General features: G+C 38.9%; 1 protein-coding gene across 1 annotated transcript in view; it reads right to left on the bottom strand.

Annotated features, from left to right (window-relative positions):
- USH2A (usherin) overlaps positions 1-20,099 on the bottom strand; it is an 801,896-nt gene that overhangs the window by 41,439 nt on the left and 740,358 nt on the right. The window contains exons 61-63 of the mRNA XM_050780502.1: positions 12,191-12,418; positions 6,092-7,608; positions 3,005-3,326 (exon numbers count right to left, since the gene is read on the bottom strand). Of these exons, the coding sequence (XP_050636459.1) occupies positions 3,005-3,326; positions 6,092-7,608; positions 12,191-12,418 (2,067 nt within the window). The remainder of the gene's footprint in view (positions 1-3,004; positions 3,327-6,091; positions 7,609-12,190; positions 12,419-20,099) is intronic.

The following is a 20,099-nucleotide window of genomic DNA, read 5'->3' as shown; positions in this document are numbered from 1 at the left end:
GTGGGGAACCCCATCTGACCCTTGCAGGGCACACCATGTGGATGGCAACCTCCCCAACTATACATCCTCACGATCTTCTGATTAATCCTTCCACACTGCTAGAAAGTTTCTCAGTTCTTTGTTTCTATTCCCTGCAATCTACAATTACCTCAAAAACACACTCCTCTGCAGAAGGGTCAAATCACTGTCAGTTGTTGGGTGAGCAGATGTGTGTAGGACAACGAAGGTATTTTCAAAGGAAACTTGCAGATGAAGTAACCCTCAAGTGGATTTGAGAGCAATGCGAATTCATCACAAATACAAAATGCTCTTTTGTTAAAGAAAACTAAATTGTTTTAGTATATAACTTCCTAAATGACTTCTGTAGGATTACTCAGGGTCCACATAGACTCAGTGTTTACATAGGCTAAATGAAACCAATATTTTCTGATCATTTATTTCAGCATTTAATCTATGCTTTTCAAAATATTATTTCCATAAGAACTGAGCCTTTGCGCTAAGCTAGATTTTGATTTTCTTTGTTTTCTATCCTTATGTTGTAACTACATGAGATTAGCTAATAAATACAAGTTGGAGATCAAAAACCAAATTAAATACTTTCATTTGAGTGAGATGAGTATGGAGGAGAAGTGCAACACAGAGCTGATAGTAACAGTTACAAAAGAAACCACACAGCCTAAGGTTCTTAACTTGCCTCTCCTCTGAAATGTGGGTCCCTTGGTTCTTGGTCATCCTTAGTACCTGATGAAAAATCTGACTAGAGACAAGACACATTCTTGGAGCTTTCCATTTCATAGAAAACTGGGATGGGGCCTGGTGCGGTGGCTCATGCCTGTAATCCCAGCACTTTGGAAGGTCAAGGCAGGCTGATCACTTGAGGTCAGGGGTTCAAGACCAGCCTGGCCAACATGGCAAAACCCTGTCTCTACTAAAAATACAAAATAAATTAGCCTGGTGTGGTGCTGCATGCTGTAATCTCAGCTACACTGGAGGCTGAGGCAGGAGAATCGTTTGAACCTGGCAGGCAGAGGTTGCAGTGAGTTGAGATCTCGCCACTGTACTCCAGCCTGGGTGACAGAGCGAGACTCCGTCTAAAACAAACAAACAAACAAAAACTGGAATGAGACTTCTACAGATCATGTGACCAGAATTTAACCCAACGACACAACACAATACCAGAGAAAGTTTGTGTCTCTTATACGTGGGTCATTAAGTTGCGTCTAATTAGCGGCTGAAGATTTCATGCTGATTTCATCCAGCTCTCTCATGAAGGGTACCGTTTTTATTTGTAAGGGAGACTAGATAATTGATAACTTTGATAACGTGACACTTTTGAATAAAGGTAATGAGAAAAGAACAAAAGGGCAGGCACATAGGTTCTGGCTGTTTCTAACAGTGTTACGTTTCCGATGGTGGCATCAGTATTTGGTTCCTTTATGATGCAAACCAGTTCTTATCCTAAACCCTTGGGAGCCTGATGTGTTTTAAACTAATTTTGTTTTTACATTTTGAAATAGGATAAAATGTATATACTGTATATTTTGTAATATCCACCGCATGATCTTGTTAGCCATCTTATAATAAAGCAGTATTTTTGTAGCGAAACATATAAGTATTCATATTAAATGGGATAAATAAATACTGTAAATAGTCTCAAGTCTGTTTAGATTGGTTTTGTTGCCAAATGACTTGTGGCAAAGCAAGAAAATACTTTTAAGAGATTTTTAGATTTGGAATTGCAAAGAAGGGATTATGGATTTGTATCTGTGTATTTTTCCAAATCATTCAAGAATTTATTTGTATTTTCAAAACTTATTAATTCGGTAATTTGTCCCATATATTATTATCCTAAAATATTCTTTAAATGCTTAAAATGTTCCCCATATTCACTGTACTCATTGATTTGGTCACTATTTTTTTGGTGACTTATTAGTTTTATTATTTCATGTTATAATAAGCTTTTTAAGGCTCAGTTTTCTCTTTTAGAAAATTTCTGTTGGCATTGTGCCTGGCACTTAAGTGCTTACATCAATCAGTAAGCTTTCCTTGACTGCAAGCAAGAGGCACTGATTCTGACTTAAGCAGAGAATTTACTTGAGTATGTGGAATTAAAAGAATGGTTGCAGAACCGTGCTTGGAAATAGCAGGGAAAAGAAAACCTTTTAGATTGAGGTTAGGGATATTTTAACAGGACTTCTCATCTCCACCTTTTAAAATTCTGAGTCACTCTGCTGAAGATCAAGCCCCAGGCAAATCTGAGGGGCTGAGGGGCTTATGTGCCCACCACTTGGCTAGGAGACAGCCTGACACATTGATTGACACTCCCACCAAGCCTGAGCAAAAGGTGGGGGAAGCATTCTCCCACAGGCAATGAGGTTGTTATTACAAGAAGAATGCAAATGGACTCTGATGGCAAAACTAAACAAACCTAACAGAAGTCCTCCATGGAATTCACGATATTTTCTGAATAGTATTCTTAATTCTTGGCTTTTTAAGAATGCACAGTCTTATTTTTTTAGGCCATCCTTAGAGAAAACTTAACTAATCATCATGGGCAGGTTAGTTGCACTCCTCTAGACTTTTTTCAACATTCTGTATCTTTCTTGAGCACCAAGGCTAGAGACGTTTGCTATTTGATTTTATTTTGGTACAAGTGATGAGTTATTTTCAAAGTGATCTTTTAACAAGGAGTATCTCCCATCAAGATAACACTGACAGAGGGAATCTTAATGGCAGAAACCACTTTATTAATAAGAAAAGGAAATTCACCTGGAATCCACGTAGGAAAAACAACATATATAACATGGCTCAAAAACCAAGAAAATGAAAAAGGCAATGAACATGGTTTTTCCTCATTTACCAATGAAAAATTTTTAAGGAAATATTATTCTCCTTAAGTCCCACATTTCTTTAAGTGCCTTTTCAAATTGCACACCATTTTTACAGGCAGGTGCTGATGAGTGCACACAATCAACTCAAATTGTTGATAATACACATTTCTTACCTGATACTCATACTCTGTGAAAGGCAGTAGTTCGGAATCTATAAAAGAGGTTGAGCTTCCATTATAGATTAGGACTGGACTGGATTTTCCAGGCTGGGTTGCTATTTGTCTTCTGTATAATTCATAACACAAAACTTTTCCATTTGGCTGAAGCGGTCCTGTCCACAAAAGGGAAACAGTGGGCTGGAATCCTCCTGGAGCCATTTGTACCTCCAGATGTGGTGGGGGTTGCATCAGAGGTGCAATCTCAGGCGTCTGTATGAATGTCCAGTCACTTGATGCACATCCCAGGGTGGTGCATGCTTGAATTCGTATTTCATACCTTCAGGACATAAGGCAGAAATTAGTGATTTTCAGCAAAATAGATTTTCATGTGAAGAATCTTTAAAACACCAGGTCTTAAAAAAAAGACAAGCTTACATGTATTCTTATTCATAGCTAACTCTTAAGAATAACAAAGTTGAGAATGGCGTGAACCCGGGAGGCGGAGCTTGCAGGGAGCCGAAATTGTGCCATTGCACTCCAGCCCGGGCGACAGAGCAAGACTCCATCTCAAAAAATATTTATATTTCCATGGAAATTTTTGAACTATTAAAATCCCCCTGGCTTTCTAAACTAAAGTTTCTTATCTGTTTGAAAGGGGTGAGTACAATTCTTCCCCTAAACAAGGATGTATGGAATAAATAACTCTCATGATTCTTTCCAGCATGAAAATTCTGGTACTCTTCAGAATTACTTAACATAGCAATGAAGAATGCAGACCTTGGAAAGTATGAAGCAGTTCTCGGCAGTCCTGGACTCCTCCTACCTTTGCAGCTAGAGCTAAATGATCCCCCAGGAATGTTTCCAGGTCATGAAGGAACATCATGGAATTAAGGTCTCAGTGGTAATAAATCCCCTCACCTGATACCTAACATCTTAAAACAGGCTCCCTTACATGACACAAAGACCTTGTGGGGCCAAAGTTAACCCAACTACACACCAGATTATCAATCATGAAGACACCTTATCACCATCCAGTTAAACTCAACTAATCAATTATGTTTTGCCTCATAGCTGGTCTCTGCTACTTGAAAAGGTCTATTTACATAGCAAGGACTTCTCCTTTCCAACAAAATGAATTTTTGTAAGTATTTAGTGGCTGCAAGTATTTAATGGCTGCAAATGGGCACTTTTTACTCTATTCCCAACCACCATTGATTTTATGACACCTTCAATTTTCCCTCAGGTACCCAGCTATCTTCTTTCTACCTTTATTCCTTTTAGTTCTAGCCTTTTCCTCTTTTATTTTCTACCTCCCCTCTTTGCTCTTTGAATCACTGCTTTCTGTTCTTTTACTTGCTCTTTCTCTTTCGGGTTTTTGCTTTCTTAATTACACCTTTTTCCCTTTGTGACTTATTTTATTCCCACTTTCTTCTCCTCCTCCCCTGGTTCTTCTCTCATGTCCATCTCCACCATGGCAGGGCTACCAGTTTATTGGTGATCAAATCCATAGCTGTGTATGGTAGATCTGACTTCTAAGCAATTCTGTGAGGTCAATTTTGATTTCCCACATGAAGATTATTCATTTTCTGGGTTATCTGTGGTAGTTTTTAAATTTTGGGCCGGATTCCTTCTGCTAATTAGGACATTCCCAGGCTATTTCTTCTTACTGACTAGCTGGGGGTGCTGAAAGGAGGACACACACATTTGCAATATTCAGTGAACATTAATCCACTAAAAACAAAAACAAAAACCACACATGAACTCCAACTTCATATAGAAGTGATACTCTGTTTTATGTGAATGTCACTTATAGATTCAGTTAGAGTGGATAATGAAGAGATTTCTCTCACATTCTTAAATAGCCTTGCAATTTATCAGATAAGTTAAACTTTTTTTTTTTCCAGCCTGGAAAAGGCATTGCTTTCATGCCTGGACAAACTGCTTCACCTCTAGAAGACTTTTCGAATAAGAGTTTCAAAAGGGAGCAAGTTGATATGATTTTTGAAAGTTGGAGGTACAGTCAAGTAAAGAGGAAGCCAGTCTAGAATGTACAGCTCTGCAACTATAGTGGGCCTTTTTTATGCCCTGAATCAGTGTAAGGTAATATAAAAGCCAACTCACATAGCATGTGGATTAGCTGTGGAGAATACCTGAGGAAGTTTTAATTACTGTTTAATATTTAATAGACCCTAAATAATTGTCATGAGTAGATGCATAAGACCATGAATGTTTCATTTAAACAGCACTATATATCAGAGGTAATTATAGGAGGATCTAATCTACACATCACTAGATTACAATAATAGCTGAATTTTACCTATGGTAGTTGGAAATCAACACTCAGCCTTTAATTTTTTTAAGTGATTCTGTTCATTTTACTAAATTTTAAGCATAAAATATCTTTTATTACCCTTCTCTCTGGGGATGTAAGTTACTTAAAATGTGATGGGGAAAACTGCCAAACAATTATTTAAGCAATGGGCAAGATTCTTTTGTGTGCAGAACAACGCACTTCCATGCATGTCACAGAGTCCAGATAGGACCGCTAGGAAAATATGAGCTAGCAAAGTGGCACTGTCCTGAGAAACCATAAGAAAGTAGAGTCAGAGAAGCCTTATTATTCCTGAAAGAAGCGCTGGATTTGATAAGAAGGCTCTTCACAAAACAAATTTTGTTTTAGTCTAACTCTGGCTGGTAATTGTGCTCATTGATTGGCATCTTTTAACCTTAAAATAATACATCATTTTCTTCACAGTCCACTCAGATGACCCTATCGGGGCTGTCAGAACTGTCCAGGGGCCTGCATATTTCCCGGGGGACTAGCCTCATCTCTCTCCTACTTATTTCAGATACCAGGATGCATTGCAAACCTTTCTGAAACACTGGCTCTCAAAATATCACCTGCAAGAATTCTGCTCTCTGGAGGTTATGCAAGCAGGCTTTGCTTGGATGAGGATGTGCTTTGTCTACTGTGCATGTTTAGGTGGATGGAGGTTGGGGACACCATGCTTCCCATTTTCAGAGTCTTCATTAGAACTGACCAAGGGCTCAGAAATAGAAAGGTCAGTGGCACACTCAGAAAACGGAGACATGACTACCTACCTGTGAAATGGCTTCAGCTGCTTTACTATATATGACTGTGTACCAAAAGAATTATGAGTTGTGTTTATGTGTATGATTTTAGTTTCTCTTTGAAACAGTTCACGGATGAAGAGGGTATAGTTGATGATATCGCCATTTGTTCTCACTGGAGGGTCCCAATTCACTAAGATCTCCTGAGGACCCCTGGCTTGCAATCTTGGAGGTTCCATCCCTGAGGGTGCTGAGGGGTTGGTTCGATCTTTGGCAAGAGGACTCAAAATGCCCCCTTGGCTGTTGTTGGCAGTTACTGTGTAGCCATACTCCACACCTGGGGTGAGAGTAAAATCGTGATAGCGTGTTTCCAAGCCTGTATACACAATGGTTCCATCCCTCCTAAGTTCATAACTTCTGATCTGGCCATTTGGGTTTCTTGGAGGTTTCCAGGTGATTTCTATCGATTCTGAGCCTGTGACTTGCAATGTTGGAGAGTCCATGTTCTCTGGCAGGGCCTCCATTGTCCAGGCAGATTTTGACACACTAGCTGTGCAACCTCCATTCGTGCAGGCTACAAGGGAGAAGTTATACTGAGTGTAAGGCTGCAGGTGGGAAACCAGTAGGCACAGGCCCTGGCCAGCAAGGGACTCCTCATTATCATATCTAACTAAATATTTAGTGATCTTTCCATTTTTCACTGTGGGCGGTGACCAACATACATTTATTTGTGTGGCGCTGACGGTCCAAAGATCTGGAGGGCTGACTCCTGATGGAGCAGCCTCCAGAGTTGTGATGCTGGTGGGTTTGCTGGTGGAGCAGCCTCCACTCGTGCAGGCTTGGAGTGCATAGCTATAGGTGGAAAAAGGAAGAAGCTCTTCATCAGTGTAATTGAAAGTCACAGCATCAAAGCTAAAAGGATAGAGCGTTTCATTCCTTTGAAGCCTATAGGACTGGATAATACCATTAGACTGTTCTGGTGGGATCCAGGAAATCAGCAGTTTTTGGGGATTCATAGAAACATAGGATATCACAGGTGGAGAGAGTCCTTCTGGAGGTGCTTGCAACGTCCTTACCACATTCCAAGGGCTACAGGTATGCCCGGCTGAATTCCAAGTGTAGATTTTATATTCACACTGCGTCCATGGTTGCAAACCAGTGTCATTATACATAAATGTATTCCTTTCAGTGTTATATTCTGTGAAAACAATTTTCTCATCCGCCTGGATTGTCTGATTTCCCCAAGCTTTTCCCTCGAAGCATCTGCGAATCACTTCATAGCGAGTTATTTTTCCATTTGGGTTAACAGGCTCAGACCAGTTCAGCTCAACGCTGGTGGACTTCACAGAGTGGACAGTAGGAGCCAGCTGAGCGTCTGGAGGGGCTTCATCTGTCCACAGAGGCTGGGGCGCCGAGTGTGCACAGCCTGCTCTGGTGCAGGCCTCCAGGGTCAGTGTGTAGAGAGTGAAAGGATCCAGGCGGCGGAAGAGAAACTGACGATTCAAACCAGAGTACTCCAGGAGCCCGTCACTGAAGATGTTGTATGTCTACAGAAGGACAGAAGCAAAAGGGATAACCTGCAGCATACAATTTCTTTGTGTAGTTGTTTAGTCCCTTTTTAACCTTTACCCCCTTATTCGTTATTTTGATGGCCCTAATTTAGAAGAAGAGTTCTGATATTAGTTGGGAAAGTGTGATTTTTTTTTCAGTTAATATAAGGCCCACAGAGAGACAAACAATGTTTTTCTTTGCCTTTTTTTTCTCAGTTTGGGCAATATGTAAGCATTTATTTCAAAACTAAGGGCTATTGAACCCGATTCTTTCACTTAAATGATACTCACGAGGTTTCTCCTACTTGCATTTTTTTTTTTAAAGTAGAGAATAGTGTTCAAATCTCCTGTTTTATAGATATGAACTGCTTCTGATCTCACACTGACTAGAGTAAGTAGGGTCTACCTTCCACGGCATTTGCTGGGAAATAGAATTACAATGCTTAATCATTTGTTGTTACAGAGTGCGAGGGCTGAAAGAGAGAGAGAAAGAGTGTGTGTGTGTGTTTGTGTGTGTGTGTGTGTGTTTAGGCACACAGACACCTATATATTATACATAAGTACAAATATCCATACATATATGTGTCTGTACATATATACATATATATAGATCTTTATGACTAGGAGATGGAAAAAAACACCCTGTTTTCTCTTGCAGGCCATGGCAGAATTGATTGCTTCTTTGGGGGCAAAGTATTCTTTTGTTCTGGAAAAAACATCTGAGTGCTTATTATGCTGTACAAATGTAGAGCAAGTTTTCATCCCTGTATTATTCATCTTTTTTTTGAAAGATGGGAGGTAAGTTAATCTGAATGCAGGTGTTTTTGAACAGTGATTTTCCAACCTTTTCCTGCTCCAACAAGCCTGAGAGAGATGACACCTTCCTAGTGATGACTCCCTATCATGGTGACTCTCAAGAGGGGACAGAACACATTCTACAGCCCTTGGAAGGCACACCCTTGAAACATTCCCAGGAGTGGTTCTTGGGCAAGCTTGATTTAGACTAAATTGTTAATATACTCCATTTTTTCTCTAAGATTACATAGCCTAGATGTTTGGAAATCTCTTTATGTTGGAATGTTGTATGTTGGTGTGATTTTCTGGTTGGGGACCCAGGGCAAGACGACCCCCATGAGGGAAGGGGACTGCCATAGCTTCTGAAGGGAGCGTAGGTTCCATAACTAGCTTGCAGCCTCTGTGACTCCCTAGCACCCCTTGCTGCCCCTGATATTCACCTGGTAAGCCTCTACCTAGTGTAAAATTTAGCTTTCCCTCTATGCTCAAGTTCTGAAATGGGTTTGTAGAAAAACACCCAAACATTTTTACCGGTCTCACGTTAAACTTTTAACCATACATTTTAAATAGGTGATTACCAATTTGTAATCCTATTTTATTCCCTCATGCTTTTGCTCTGTCATTTTCCCAGGTGATTATTTCATGTTTCCTCCTTTCCCCTAACTGCCAACACCCTCCTCCTTCCCTCACTGTTGATTGATTGTTGACATAACCACATAGTTCACTGAAAATAGAAGCAGTTAGAGAAGAATGCTTCCATGTCATATATTCTGACCATTGCATCCATGTGAATCTAGACTTACGTGATTTGCCTTTCCTTCTTTTGCTGTGAATGAAATATCTCTGTCCTTATTAAAGGCCACCTGAGCACTGTATCCCATCCCTTCCTCCCTCCCCATGACTTCACTACTGCCGTTATTCTCATTATCTCCTACGTCACCAGTTTATCTCCCTCTACTGGTTATTTCCATTCTGTTTAAATGTACTCTAGTATTTTTCAATGATTTTACATAAAACTTCCCCATCCCACAGTCTCCATCTATTGCTCCATTTCTCTGCTTTTCTTTTCATCTAAATGGCTTTAATGAGTTGTCCTAATTTCCTCCCTTACCATTCTCTCCTCAACCAGCCATGCCAATCAGGTTTCCCATTCTACTGCTTACTATCCTTGTCAAGATCACAGTGACCTCCTCATTCCTATACTCAGGGTGGCTTCTCTGCCCTCACTTTGCTTGTGCTCTCAGCAGCATTTTGGCATATTTTCTCTTCTTTTTTTGGACACTCCACTCATGTACTTTTCCTTCTAGCCTAATTCCCTCTTATCAGTCTTTGCTGGCTCTCTTTCCTCCTCTTGACCTCCATATTTATGCCTCGGGCCTTGATCCCAGACTCACAACAGGTTGAGTTACATTCTCTCCATAGCTGACCTCCTCTGGCACCACGGGTTTAAAGGACATCCACTTGCTAACGGATTCTGAATATTTATCCCAGCAAATAACTCTCTCAGGAGTTTTAGACTTGTACTTCACACTATCTGCTTGCCCCTTCAAACTTGTTCATCTTCCTGTCTCCGCTTCCTCATCAACAGCCCAAAGCCTAAACCCAAAAGTCATCCTAAAGCACTCTCTTTCCTTCACGTCTCTCATTCAGCTCATTAACACGTTTTGTCATCTCTATCTTCTGTATTTATCTTCAATTGATCTATAGTGCATGACTTCACAACTGCTACTCTAATTTGAGCCACCTTCAATTCTACCTTGAAATCTTCAATAGTTCTCAAACTCCATTGGTCCTTGTATAGTCCATTTTCCACAGAGTAGCCAGAGTGATTTTTAAAAACAAATTTGATCATGTTATTCCTTTGCTTAAAGCATTCAGTAATTTTTCATTGCACTTGGAACAAATTCTAAACTCTTTACCACAGTCTACAAGGTTGGGTACAATCTATCTCCTACCAGTCCCTCCAACCTCTTCTAGTGCCATCTTTCTTTCCCCCAAATACTTCATAAACACTAGCTTTCTTCTCTTTCCTTGAATACACCAAGTTCATTCCTGGCTTCAGGCCTTGCATTTGCTGTTCATTTAGTCTGGAACATTTTGCCCCCATATCTTCACATGACTAACTCTGTCTTGTCATTCAGAACTCAGCTCAAATGTCAACTTGATTCAAATGATATTCCATTCTAAAATAGCCTGAGCAAGCCTAATTACATTATTCTATTTAATTTTCTTTATAGCATTCATTGCTCTCTGTAATTCCCTTGCTTATTTATTTACTAGCTTATTGTTTGCTTTTCTGTACCCCCACCATTCATATACTCTGCCACATTTATTCACACACAAACATACACACATGCACGTGCACTCACACATGGTCTGTAACATCAGGGAACTTGACTGTCTCGTTCACTCTTGAATAAGTATATGGCACTTGGTAGAAGTATTTCACCAAATATTTGCTTAATATTTGGTGAAAAGTAAATAAAGATCCAAGGAGTCAATATTCTTATTGTCAATCATGCCAGGAAGAGGCAGATGCTGTCGTGGCTCCAAATACCCACAAGGAGAAGTGCTTTGAGGGAAGGAGCTTTCTTTTCTGATGGGTGCCTTGGGGCCGTGATTTGGATTTTAAGGTCATGAATCCTAAGGCTCAAGCCTCTTGCCCCACGGGGGAGAAGTCTAGCTTCTGTCCACATGTAGGCAGGCTGGTGGGAAGCAGCTTGCTACTGCTACTTGCAGCAGGCCTTGAAGCTAGGCAGAGAGGCAGCCCACAGAGAGGCCCACAGGATGGACCTGGGCCTGTGAGCTCTAGTTACAGTTCTTAGTTATTGCTGCACGTAATTTCCTGCTGTCATCCCTCTCTTATGGTTTTCAGGGAGGCTTTATTAAAAGTAACAGCTTAGTCTCAACCCTGTGATGTGGAATTAATGTGGGAGTCTTTGCCACTTGGAGAAGGAGTGGCAAACAAAAGGGTGGTGTATCTATAGCAACTGCAGGCTGGGGGGCTCTGCAGTCCCAGCCTGCAGAAGGTAGTTTATGAGGGCCTAAGAGATGGACCAGGGCCAGGAGAGACTGGAGGTAAAGGCAGTAGCATGAACTAACAGGTATATCTGCCACCATCCTTGGGAAGGAACATCAGAGAGGTAGATGAGGGCTGGCTTTTGTGTGGCTGAAGGTTCAAATCATCAAAGTGCAGGCTATTCATGAAAATACAGTCTCCCCTGCACTCACGGGCTGGCGGAGCTTGAGATATGTATATGACATTTATAACACTGTTTCTCATGGCTACATACAGAAGTTGGAAAGTTAGCAGACACCTATGGCTTGCTTGGTGAGCTCTGTTTGAAGCATAAATTAGGCAAGTCTTAAGCAAATAACTGGATAGGATAATTCAGGAGGCCGTAAGAACATAGTCATTTAGAGTTCCGTTCCGATGTGAGTTCCTGGCTTCAAATCCCAACTCAATTTCTCACAGTGTAGGCTTGGGTCGTTATTTAGCCTGCATATGCCTCATGAGGTTTAGTGGTACCCACCTAGCAGGGTTGATGTGAGGATTAAATGAGATAATCCATGGAGAGCATTTAGCCCAGTGTTGGGTTCACAGGAAGCATCATATATCTGAGCTAGTTTTCTCTGATCTATGATTAAGTGCCTGGAGGAGCTATCAAGAGGAATTAAACAGGCTGCGAAGGGAGTTTTCCCACAGTGACCTGATGGCATGTCAGGGCTCATCTATTTATCTGGAGAACACCAAACATAATTTCTTACGCAGGGTAGACATTACCTTAATCACACCATTGGTTCTCATAGGCTCTGACCACTGTAGTAGCAATGCCCGGCCATTCTCTTTCTGTTCTACTATAAAGTTTCTCAGTCCACTTGGGGAAGATTCTAAGGTTTGAATCAGAGTCCAGGGGCTTAAAATTTCTCCTGCATGGTTTGCAGCCACAACACCAATGAGATATGTTGTGAATGGTTCTAATCCGAACAGGTGGGCTTGATGGCTTGTTCCCTGTAAGAAAGTTAACAAGGTAAGTTGTTTTTGTTTTTTGTTTTTTGAAACTGACAATACTGCTGGAAAGTCATTCTCTGAACCTCATGGCCAAAGCACATAGGCAACAGCAGTGCAAACACTATGGCAGAGTTTTGAATTATCATTAAGAAAATGATGCATTTTTTCTTGTTTTTGTTGACACCTTGACTATATTACCCAATGTTGTATGATTTCAGACACTCAGAAAGTGGATCAGATAGGATCCTTGATTTTTCAGTGCTTGCAACCCAAAGCATGTGATATATAAACATTAAAAAAAAACAAAAAAACAAAAAAACCAAAAAAACCCATGATGCTTCAGATCAGTGCTGCATCCACCTCAAAATGGAAATCAGTGGTATCAAGTTGCATGTCAGAGACTGGGATAATTGCCTGCCAGGTTAATATTAAGGGTTTGGAGAGCTAATCTGAACACCCCTAATTTCCAAATCCCCAACACTATCTGTTTGTGCACAAGACTCTCCATCTTCCTAGTCTCCCTCTCTCATTCTCTTGGCATGTATGTATATCTTATGAATTCAATAAAACAAATAAACACAAGAAAAAAATAACAAGCCAATTCAACTATACATGTACAAACACCCTTAGAGAAGTCTATTATTATTATAGATATAAAAATATTTTCATTTGTTAAAAGCACCATAAGTAAAACTATGAAACCTACCAAAGTAATTGTTAGCTAGGCTTGGAGAATTTGGTCTTTGAACAAGGAGGAGGATGAATATAAGGTGGAGTAGTGAAAGTTATTTCTGAAAGTAGGTACCCAAGAACATCAGAAAAAATTATATGTAAGAAAATCATCCTTAATTTGGGGAACTCCAAATATCAGTTTGGATAAAATCTAAAACAAGATAACAAAATAAAACAGAATTGTTTTCCAAACAAAGCGGTTAGACAAAAACAAAACAATGTAGAAATAGGTTTTGGTGCTGTTTTCTGACATTATTGGCTATACATTTTAACTGTGTTATTTCTTGTTATGTGTTAAACATAGGCAGAGAAAATACAATTTCCCTCACATATCAAAAACTTGTAAAGTCAATTTTCCTATTTCAATAAGTCCCATTATGATATTACATGCTAACCTCTTGAAATCTTTTAATATTTAAACATTTGCTGAGCAACCAGACTCTGAAACAAATTTTACAGAAATACTAATTTCTCTTTTTTAAAATATTAAAAGTTAGATCATAAATATTTAAAAAGTTATTTCTCCACAACATTGGATTGGCCTTTTAGATAAATATAGCACAGAACTAGAGTGACCATAATGAATATTAAATCTGAAGATGCTACAAGTCCCGATTACAAACATTCTTTTCTGATAAATGATTCCTTTTCTGTGGAAATAAGGCAAACATGGACAAGATTAATAATGCAAAAAAGAATAATTCTTTGTTCAGAATATTCAGTAATAGATGCCAAAAAAGCATACGCTCCAAAGCAAATAGTAATCACCTCTAACAGATTATATATAAAAAAGGTGGGCTGCTGGGGGACATTTTTTCATAAGCTTTTGTCATAAGAAACATGAAAAGCATGTGGGCTATAAAGCAAAAACATATGTATATTGTCAATAGCTGCACCTGCTCAATTACAGTTTATTTCAGAGCTGAGAATTCCATTCAGCCCCTAGATGGCAATACTATCAAACACTTTTGGTAACATGAGTACTTAATGATTAACAACTGGCATTCAGTCATCCAACACACTCCAGGCAACCATTAAAAAAATAACAAAACTGATTTCTGATTTCATTATATAATCTTTTAATAAACATTTATGGCTCAGATCCTTGAAAACAGAAGTAATGCAAAATGCCCTAGCTTCAAAATCTCCACCATCTAATATAGAAATATGGCCCGTAGGTTGCAAGTTGCAGTTCATGCATGCCTGGCACAGAAAAAGTTTAGGGGTATACTCCTACAAAGGGTCATTACGACAGTTATTTTGCTTAACCTGGTCTATATGTATCTTATAAAAAAAGAGAGAAAGAACCACATGTTGAGATGTAAAAAAGAATTTCTGTATCATGAAATTATACTGAGGACAAGTTCTCCTTTTACATTATTTATTTATTTATTTAATTTATTATTATTATTGTTATTATTTTGGTTCTTTTGCCTAGGCTGGAGTGTAGTGGCATGATCACGGCTCGGTGCAGCCTTGAACTCCTGGGTTCAAATGATTCTCCTGCCTCAGCTTCTGAAGTAGCTGTGACTACAGGCATGTATCACCATGTGGCTAATTAAAATAAATCTTCCCTACCTTCCTTTCCTTCCCTCCTTCCTTCCTTCCTTCCTTCCTTCCTTCCTTCCTTCCTTCCTTCCTTCCTTCCTTCCTTCCTTCCTTCCTTCCTTCCTTCCTCCTTTCCTTCCTTCCTTTCTTTTTCTTTCTTTCTTCTTTCTTTCTCTCTCTCTCTCTCTCTCTCTCTCTCTCTCTCTCCCTCCCTCCCTATTTTCTTTTTTTTTCTTTTCATAGGGATTGGGTATTACTATGTTGCCCAGGTTGGTCTCCAACTTTCGAGCTCAAGTCATCCTTCTGCCTTGGCTGTCCAAAAATGCTGGGATTACAGGTGTGAGCCATTGCATCTGGCTAATTTGTTATTCCTGAAGAGTTTTATATATATATATACACACACACATATAATATATATAGTACACACATATATATACACACTTATATACACACACACATAACAAATATAGACTACTTAAATAGATCTAAATAATAGACATAGTTTTTGTCAATGTTTAGTAAAAGCTATATTAAAAAATGAGAAAACATAAAAATGGCAAGACAATCCTTGCCAATTTATTCTTTGACATTTTAGGAAATAATTTATATTATTCTCTCCTGAATGAATTTCCAACATCAAAGTTCACAATTTAGAATCCTGCTGCAAAATTTGGATGCAGTTCACTCTGTGGATTGGGTTGGCTCTCATTTACGTACTCGGTTGTTATTGTTCTTAAATTCAGGATATTTGCTTGAGCACTGTGGATCTCAGATGTTTTGGATTCAGTTCCTTCCTTTGGAGATGTAGCATTCTGTGTCACTGACTAGGAAATGTCATCACTAAAGACGATTTTCCTCCCTTTCACTCCTTTGCTTCACCTTTCTTCTGTTCCTTCCTTTCTCTTTCCTCTTATTCACCCTTTCCATCTTCTTTCATTCCTTTTCCTCTATAGAGATTATCTTAATTCAATACTCTTACTTCTTCCCCTTCATTGCCATTATTTTGCTCCTTCCTTCCTTTCACTCTTCCTAATGATTTATTTGAGCTACATTTTTTTGTTGTCCCTGACGTCTGGCCTGCCACCTTGCACTTGCTTTCATTTTGTCTTTGTTCATTCTATGTCCATATCCATATTGTACATAATTCTACAAACTCATCAACTACTTTTGTTAGGCAGCAGATGAAGAAGATGACGCAACAATTTTACTAGGAATAATCCATTCTTTGCAATCTAATGTCTTCAATGGGATTCAGCCTCTTTTTTTCTTCTTTAACTTTATATGCATGAAGGTCAGAGTTTGGATACAAATCAGTGCCTCATTTTATGAGACATATAGACAAGACTCTCTGGAACACTCTGTCAGTTGATGTTCTGCTGGCAATTTGAACTATATTTTAACCTCTCGACTCAGCTCCTGGGGACATATGAAACTACTTGGAGTCTTCAGCCATCTGACAATTTTACACCATCTCCTCTGATTATTTTTGACGACTTGAAGTGCCCCAAAGGTGGCCATGGGGTCAATAGGTTTATGTAGGTTGAAAATGATCAAAAATTACCATTGATCTGTAGCTGTCAATAAAAGACTGTGAGGGGATACTCCCCGCACAAATGTTTAAACTGCATAAAGCTTCCCAACTTAGTCATCTTTGAGTCTATTGATCTGATGATCCAGCAATTTCCAGAGCTTTCCCTCTGGTCTTTGTGGTGCATTTTCACTAAGCTCCCTTACCATAGCCCTTAGGAATCTTTTTACCCTGCTCCCACTAATGAACCAAAACAATGATGTATAGGCACTGTGTGTTCATCAACAGAGTATTATGTGTGCATATTATATTTTGGAAAGGGTTAATCTTCCTGGTCACCATCAACTTCATTCTAAGCCAGTGGGATTTCTTCTGCCTTTGTCTTTCATTTATGATTCTCCTTATCCTGGGCTCCTTATCCTGAAATGGATGAGTTTTGGCTTCTGCATCCCAACCAAGTCATGGGGTTCCCTTGCCTCCTTAGTTATCATGAATACCAAGAACCAGAAAATAAGTCACATCAAAAATTCACCTTTTTGCACAAAGAGAACTTCAGAGGAATCTAGATTTAAGTATATTAACCTTTGTATTCTTAAGTTGAACTGCCCAGATCCTTTATCATAAATTGTATTTTACCTGTCTTAATGATAAGGAATGATTGTACCTGAGACCTAGAGTTTCTGATTTAGATTACAAGTAAAATGTGAGAAGCAGTTCAAGCTCCCATTAACTGTTATCTAAAAGTCATGACTTTGGATAGAGTATATCCAGGCAATTGGATGACTTTTATGTGTTGTAATGCTGACAAATCAACATGCAATATTTTTCTAGATTTCTGAAAGCCAGATAATTTGAGGCGTGGATTCTGCAGGACTATTTTTCCTCTCCATTTATAAAGTTAACCTTTAAGTTCCCCAAAAGTTGATCAACATATTTATATCTAATACTATTTTGCAAAATTCAAATCAGTTTCTTTTCTTTCTTTTTTTTTTTTTTTTTTTTTGAGATGAAGTTTCACTCTTGTAGCCCAGGCTGGAATGCAAGGAATACAATAGCGCAATTTCAGCTCACTGCAACCTCCGCCTCCTGGGTTCAAGCGATTCTCATGCTTCAGTCTCCCAAGTAGCTGGGATGACAGGTGCCTGCCACCATGCCCAGCTAATTTTTGTTTTAGTAGAGATGGGGTTTCGCCATCTTAGCCAGACTGGTCTTGAACTTTGGATTTCAGTGATCCACCCACCATGGCCTCCCAAAGTCCTGGGGCCTCCCAAAGTCCATGGCCTCCCAAAGTCCAGGCATGAGTCACAGCCCCTGGCCATCAAATCAGTCTTGATACAGAAATTACTTTTTTTTTTTTTTTTAACCAAGCATTAGGCAAATATCAAACTTGAATACTTATCCATGGTTCACTAGGCATGAGACTTCCAAGTCTGCAAAATATAAACATTGTCAGAACATTTTCATGAATTTTACCTGCACATTTCCTTTACCAGTGCCATCTTCACCTAAATATATCTAAGGTTGTGAGACAAAAAAGGCATTTATTTTGACAGCACTCACATATATGCAGAGTTGCTCTGGAATCAAAGATCAACTCACAATACAAGAAAGGTAGAACAAAATACCCTTTAGGATGATGGCCTATTGTTTAGTGTTCAGGCCTATTGTTTTAGTGTGTATGTGTAAGGCGGCATCACCAAGTGGGATGACGCAGCTGCCAAAATGCTCAGTGCAAACATTTAGCATTGTTTCTCAGCAGCTGGTTTACTTCTTTAAAACTTTTTTGAGCATCTTTTATGCAAAAGACTCTATAAAATTGCAATGGAAGATATAAGATGGGTAACACAGACTCTTGACTCTGAGGAACTTATAATCTAATAGAGCAAATCAATAATGTATATACATACACACAATTCAGTGTGGCAGTGCTATAATGAGTGCCAGAGAAATACTAAGGAGATACTTGTAATGCAGAAGAAAGGGGGTGAGGACTTGGGGAAGACTTAATTGATATGTGGTACTTGATCCAGACCAGGAAAGATGTAGAGTTTGAGTAGATGAAAATAGATGAAGAATTAGAAGAAGGAACAGAAGAAAGTTCTGGAGATACTTGGGTGGCAGTTCAACATAGCAGAAGTGTAATGGTTGCAGGGGAATAGTGGGGATTGTGGCTGTAAAGGGGATTGTGATAAGACTGAAGAGGGCTGTGAATGTCACCCTAAAGTTTCTGAACTGCATTTGTTAGGAAACAATAAGTAACATTAGGCAAAACATTGAAGAACTAATTATGTGTGAAGAGCTCTACAATGCAATTTGAAGGAATAATGGAAGAACTTTTAAATTTCACCCTATCATGGTGTAAGATCATGGTCAGTGACTAATGAAATAATAAATCTGCCAGGAATTAATTAATTAACTCACTTAATTATTATTCAGCCAATAAGTATAGATTGCCATTTGCACAAGGTAATAGGAAAGTATTTTCTTAGAAAAAAGATTTAAAATTTTCTTTGTGGAATGTTAGCTCTATTTCAAAATCTGTAATTATCCTTTAGACACAAGGATTTTTCTTTTGATTTCAATTGAGGCAGGGAGCATAACAACTGAATGGCGTTAAAACCAATTTTCCTGTTTTCTGTCCTGACCCACTATCAGAACCACGCGTTCCTAAAGTGTGTTTTCTCTTGATACTGGGGACATGTTTGAGTGGAACCCTCTACACCCTTGTCCCAGCCCCTTGTACATGTCAAACAGTGATGAGGCAGCTGGAAATGTTAAAGATACTATTGACAACTGGGTAACAATGAGGCCAACTCAAATGTACTCATAAGTGTTAAAGCATTCCTAGCTCTGGGTTCTAGCTACTAGCTAATGCTGTGGCCTAATGGATTAGGCAGGGGCCAATTGTTATAACAATTGTAAATTTCAAACTTAAAATGTTCAGCTTGGAGGATTCACGTATTAACACTGGGGATCACTTTAATGCTTTTACTCCAACTACTCTCTACACTCAGAAAAGAAGAATGATATGTGAAAAGGGAGAAGGCTTTTTTTTTTTCTCTCTCTCTCTTTAGAATACATCATTCATTTTGTAACAGAGGGGTCAACTCAAAAAGAAGACTCAATTCACAGACATTTTCTTTATAGACAAATCGGCTGTATCAATTTAAACTATAAAGCAAAAACTAGAGTTATTGCAAAATGAACAATGATGCTTCAGTTATCATAAAAACATTGGGGGGAAAATGGTTTTAAAATGCTTCATTTTTCAAAGGAGAAGAGGAAAAAAATTAAATTTGTGATAATTAAATTTTAAAGTGGCAAATCAGTCACACTAAATATTAAAAAGCAGTACTTCTGATCTATCAAAATTAAAAATGTGCATACACTGTGACCCAGCAATTTCACTCTGATAAGCTATTCTATGGAAATAGTAGCAAAACTGTACTAAAACTCATATAAAAATTTTCATTTGGGCCATAGCTTTATATTTATTTAAGTCTTGATTAAACACACATGTATTGAGAACTTCTTATACACTAGGCATGCTCCTAATCTCTGAGGATACAATAGAAAGCATGGGAGGCAAAGTCATTACCTTCCTGAGTTTTACATTATAAAGGAGGACAAATGGGCAATACATAAACAGAGAGAGAGAGAGATATCAAGACAGAGAGAGAGAATTGGAGATTGTGGTAAATTATGAAGGGAATAGGTAGAGTGGTGCACTAATTAGTGTTTGGGCTTAGGTGGTGGGGAAGAGTGAATGAAATTCTTGATTTAACAAGGGCAGGTAAGAAAGGTCCTTGAGGAAGTTACATTTAGGCAAGAGAGCAGAAAAACACCAGCTGTGTGAAGTATCAGGGGAGAAAT

The sequence above is a fragment of the Macaca thibetana genome, chromosome 1 (assembly GCF_024542745.1).
Source record: "Macaca thibetana thibetana isolate TM-01 chromosome 1, ASM2454274v1, whole genome shotgun sequence".
NCBI lineage: Eukaryota > Metazoa > Chordata > Mammalia > Primates > Cercopithecidae > Macaca > Macaca thibetana.
This window is presented reverse-complemented; position numbering and strand designations above follow the sequence as displayed.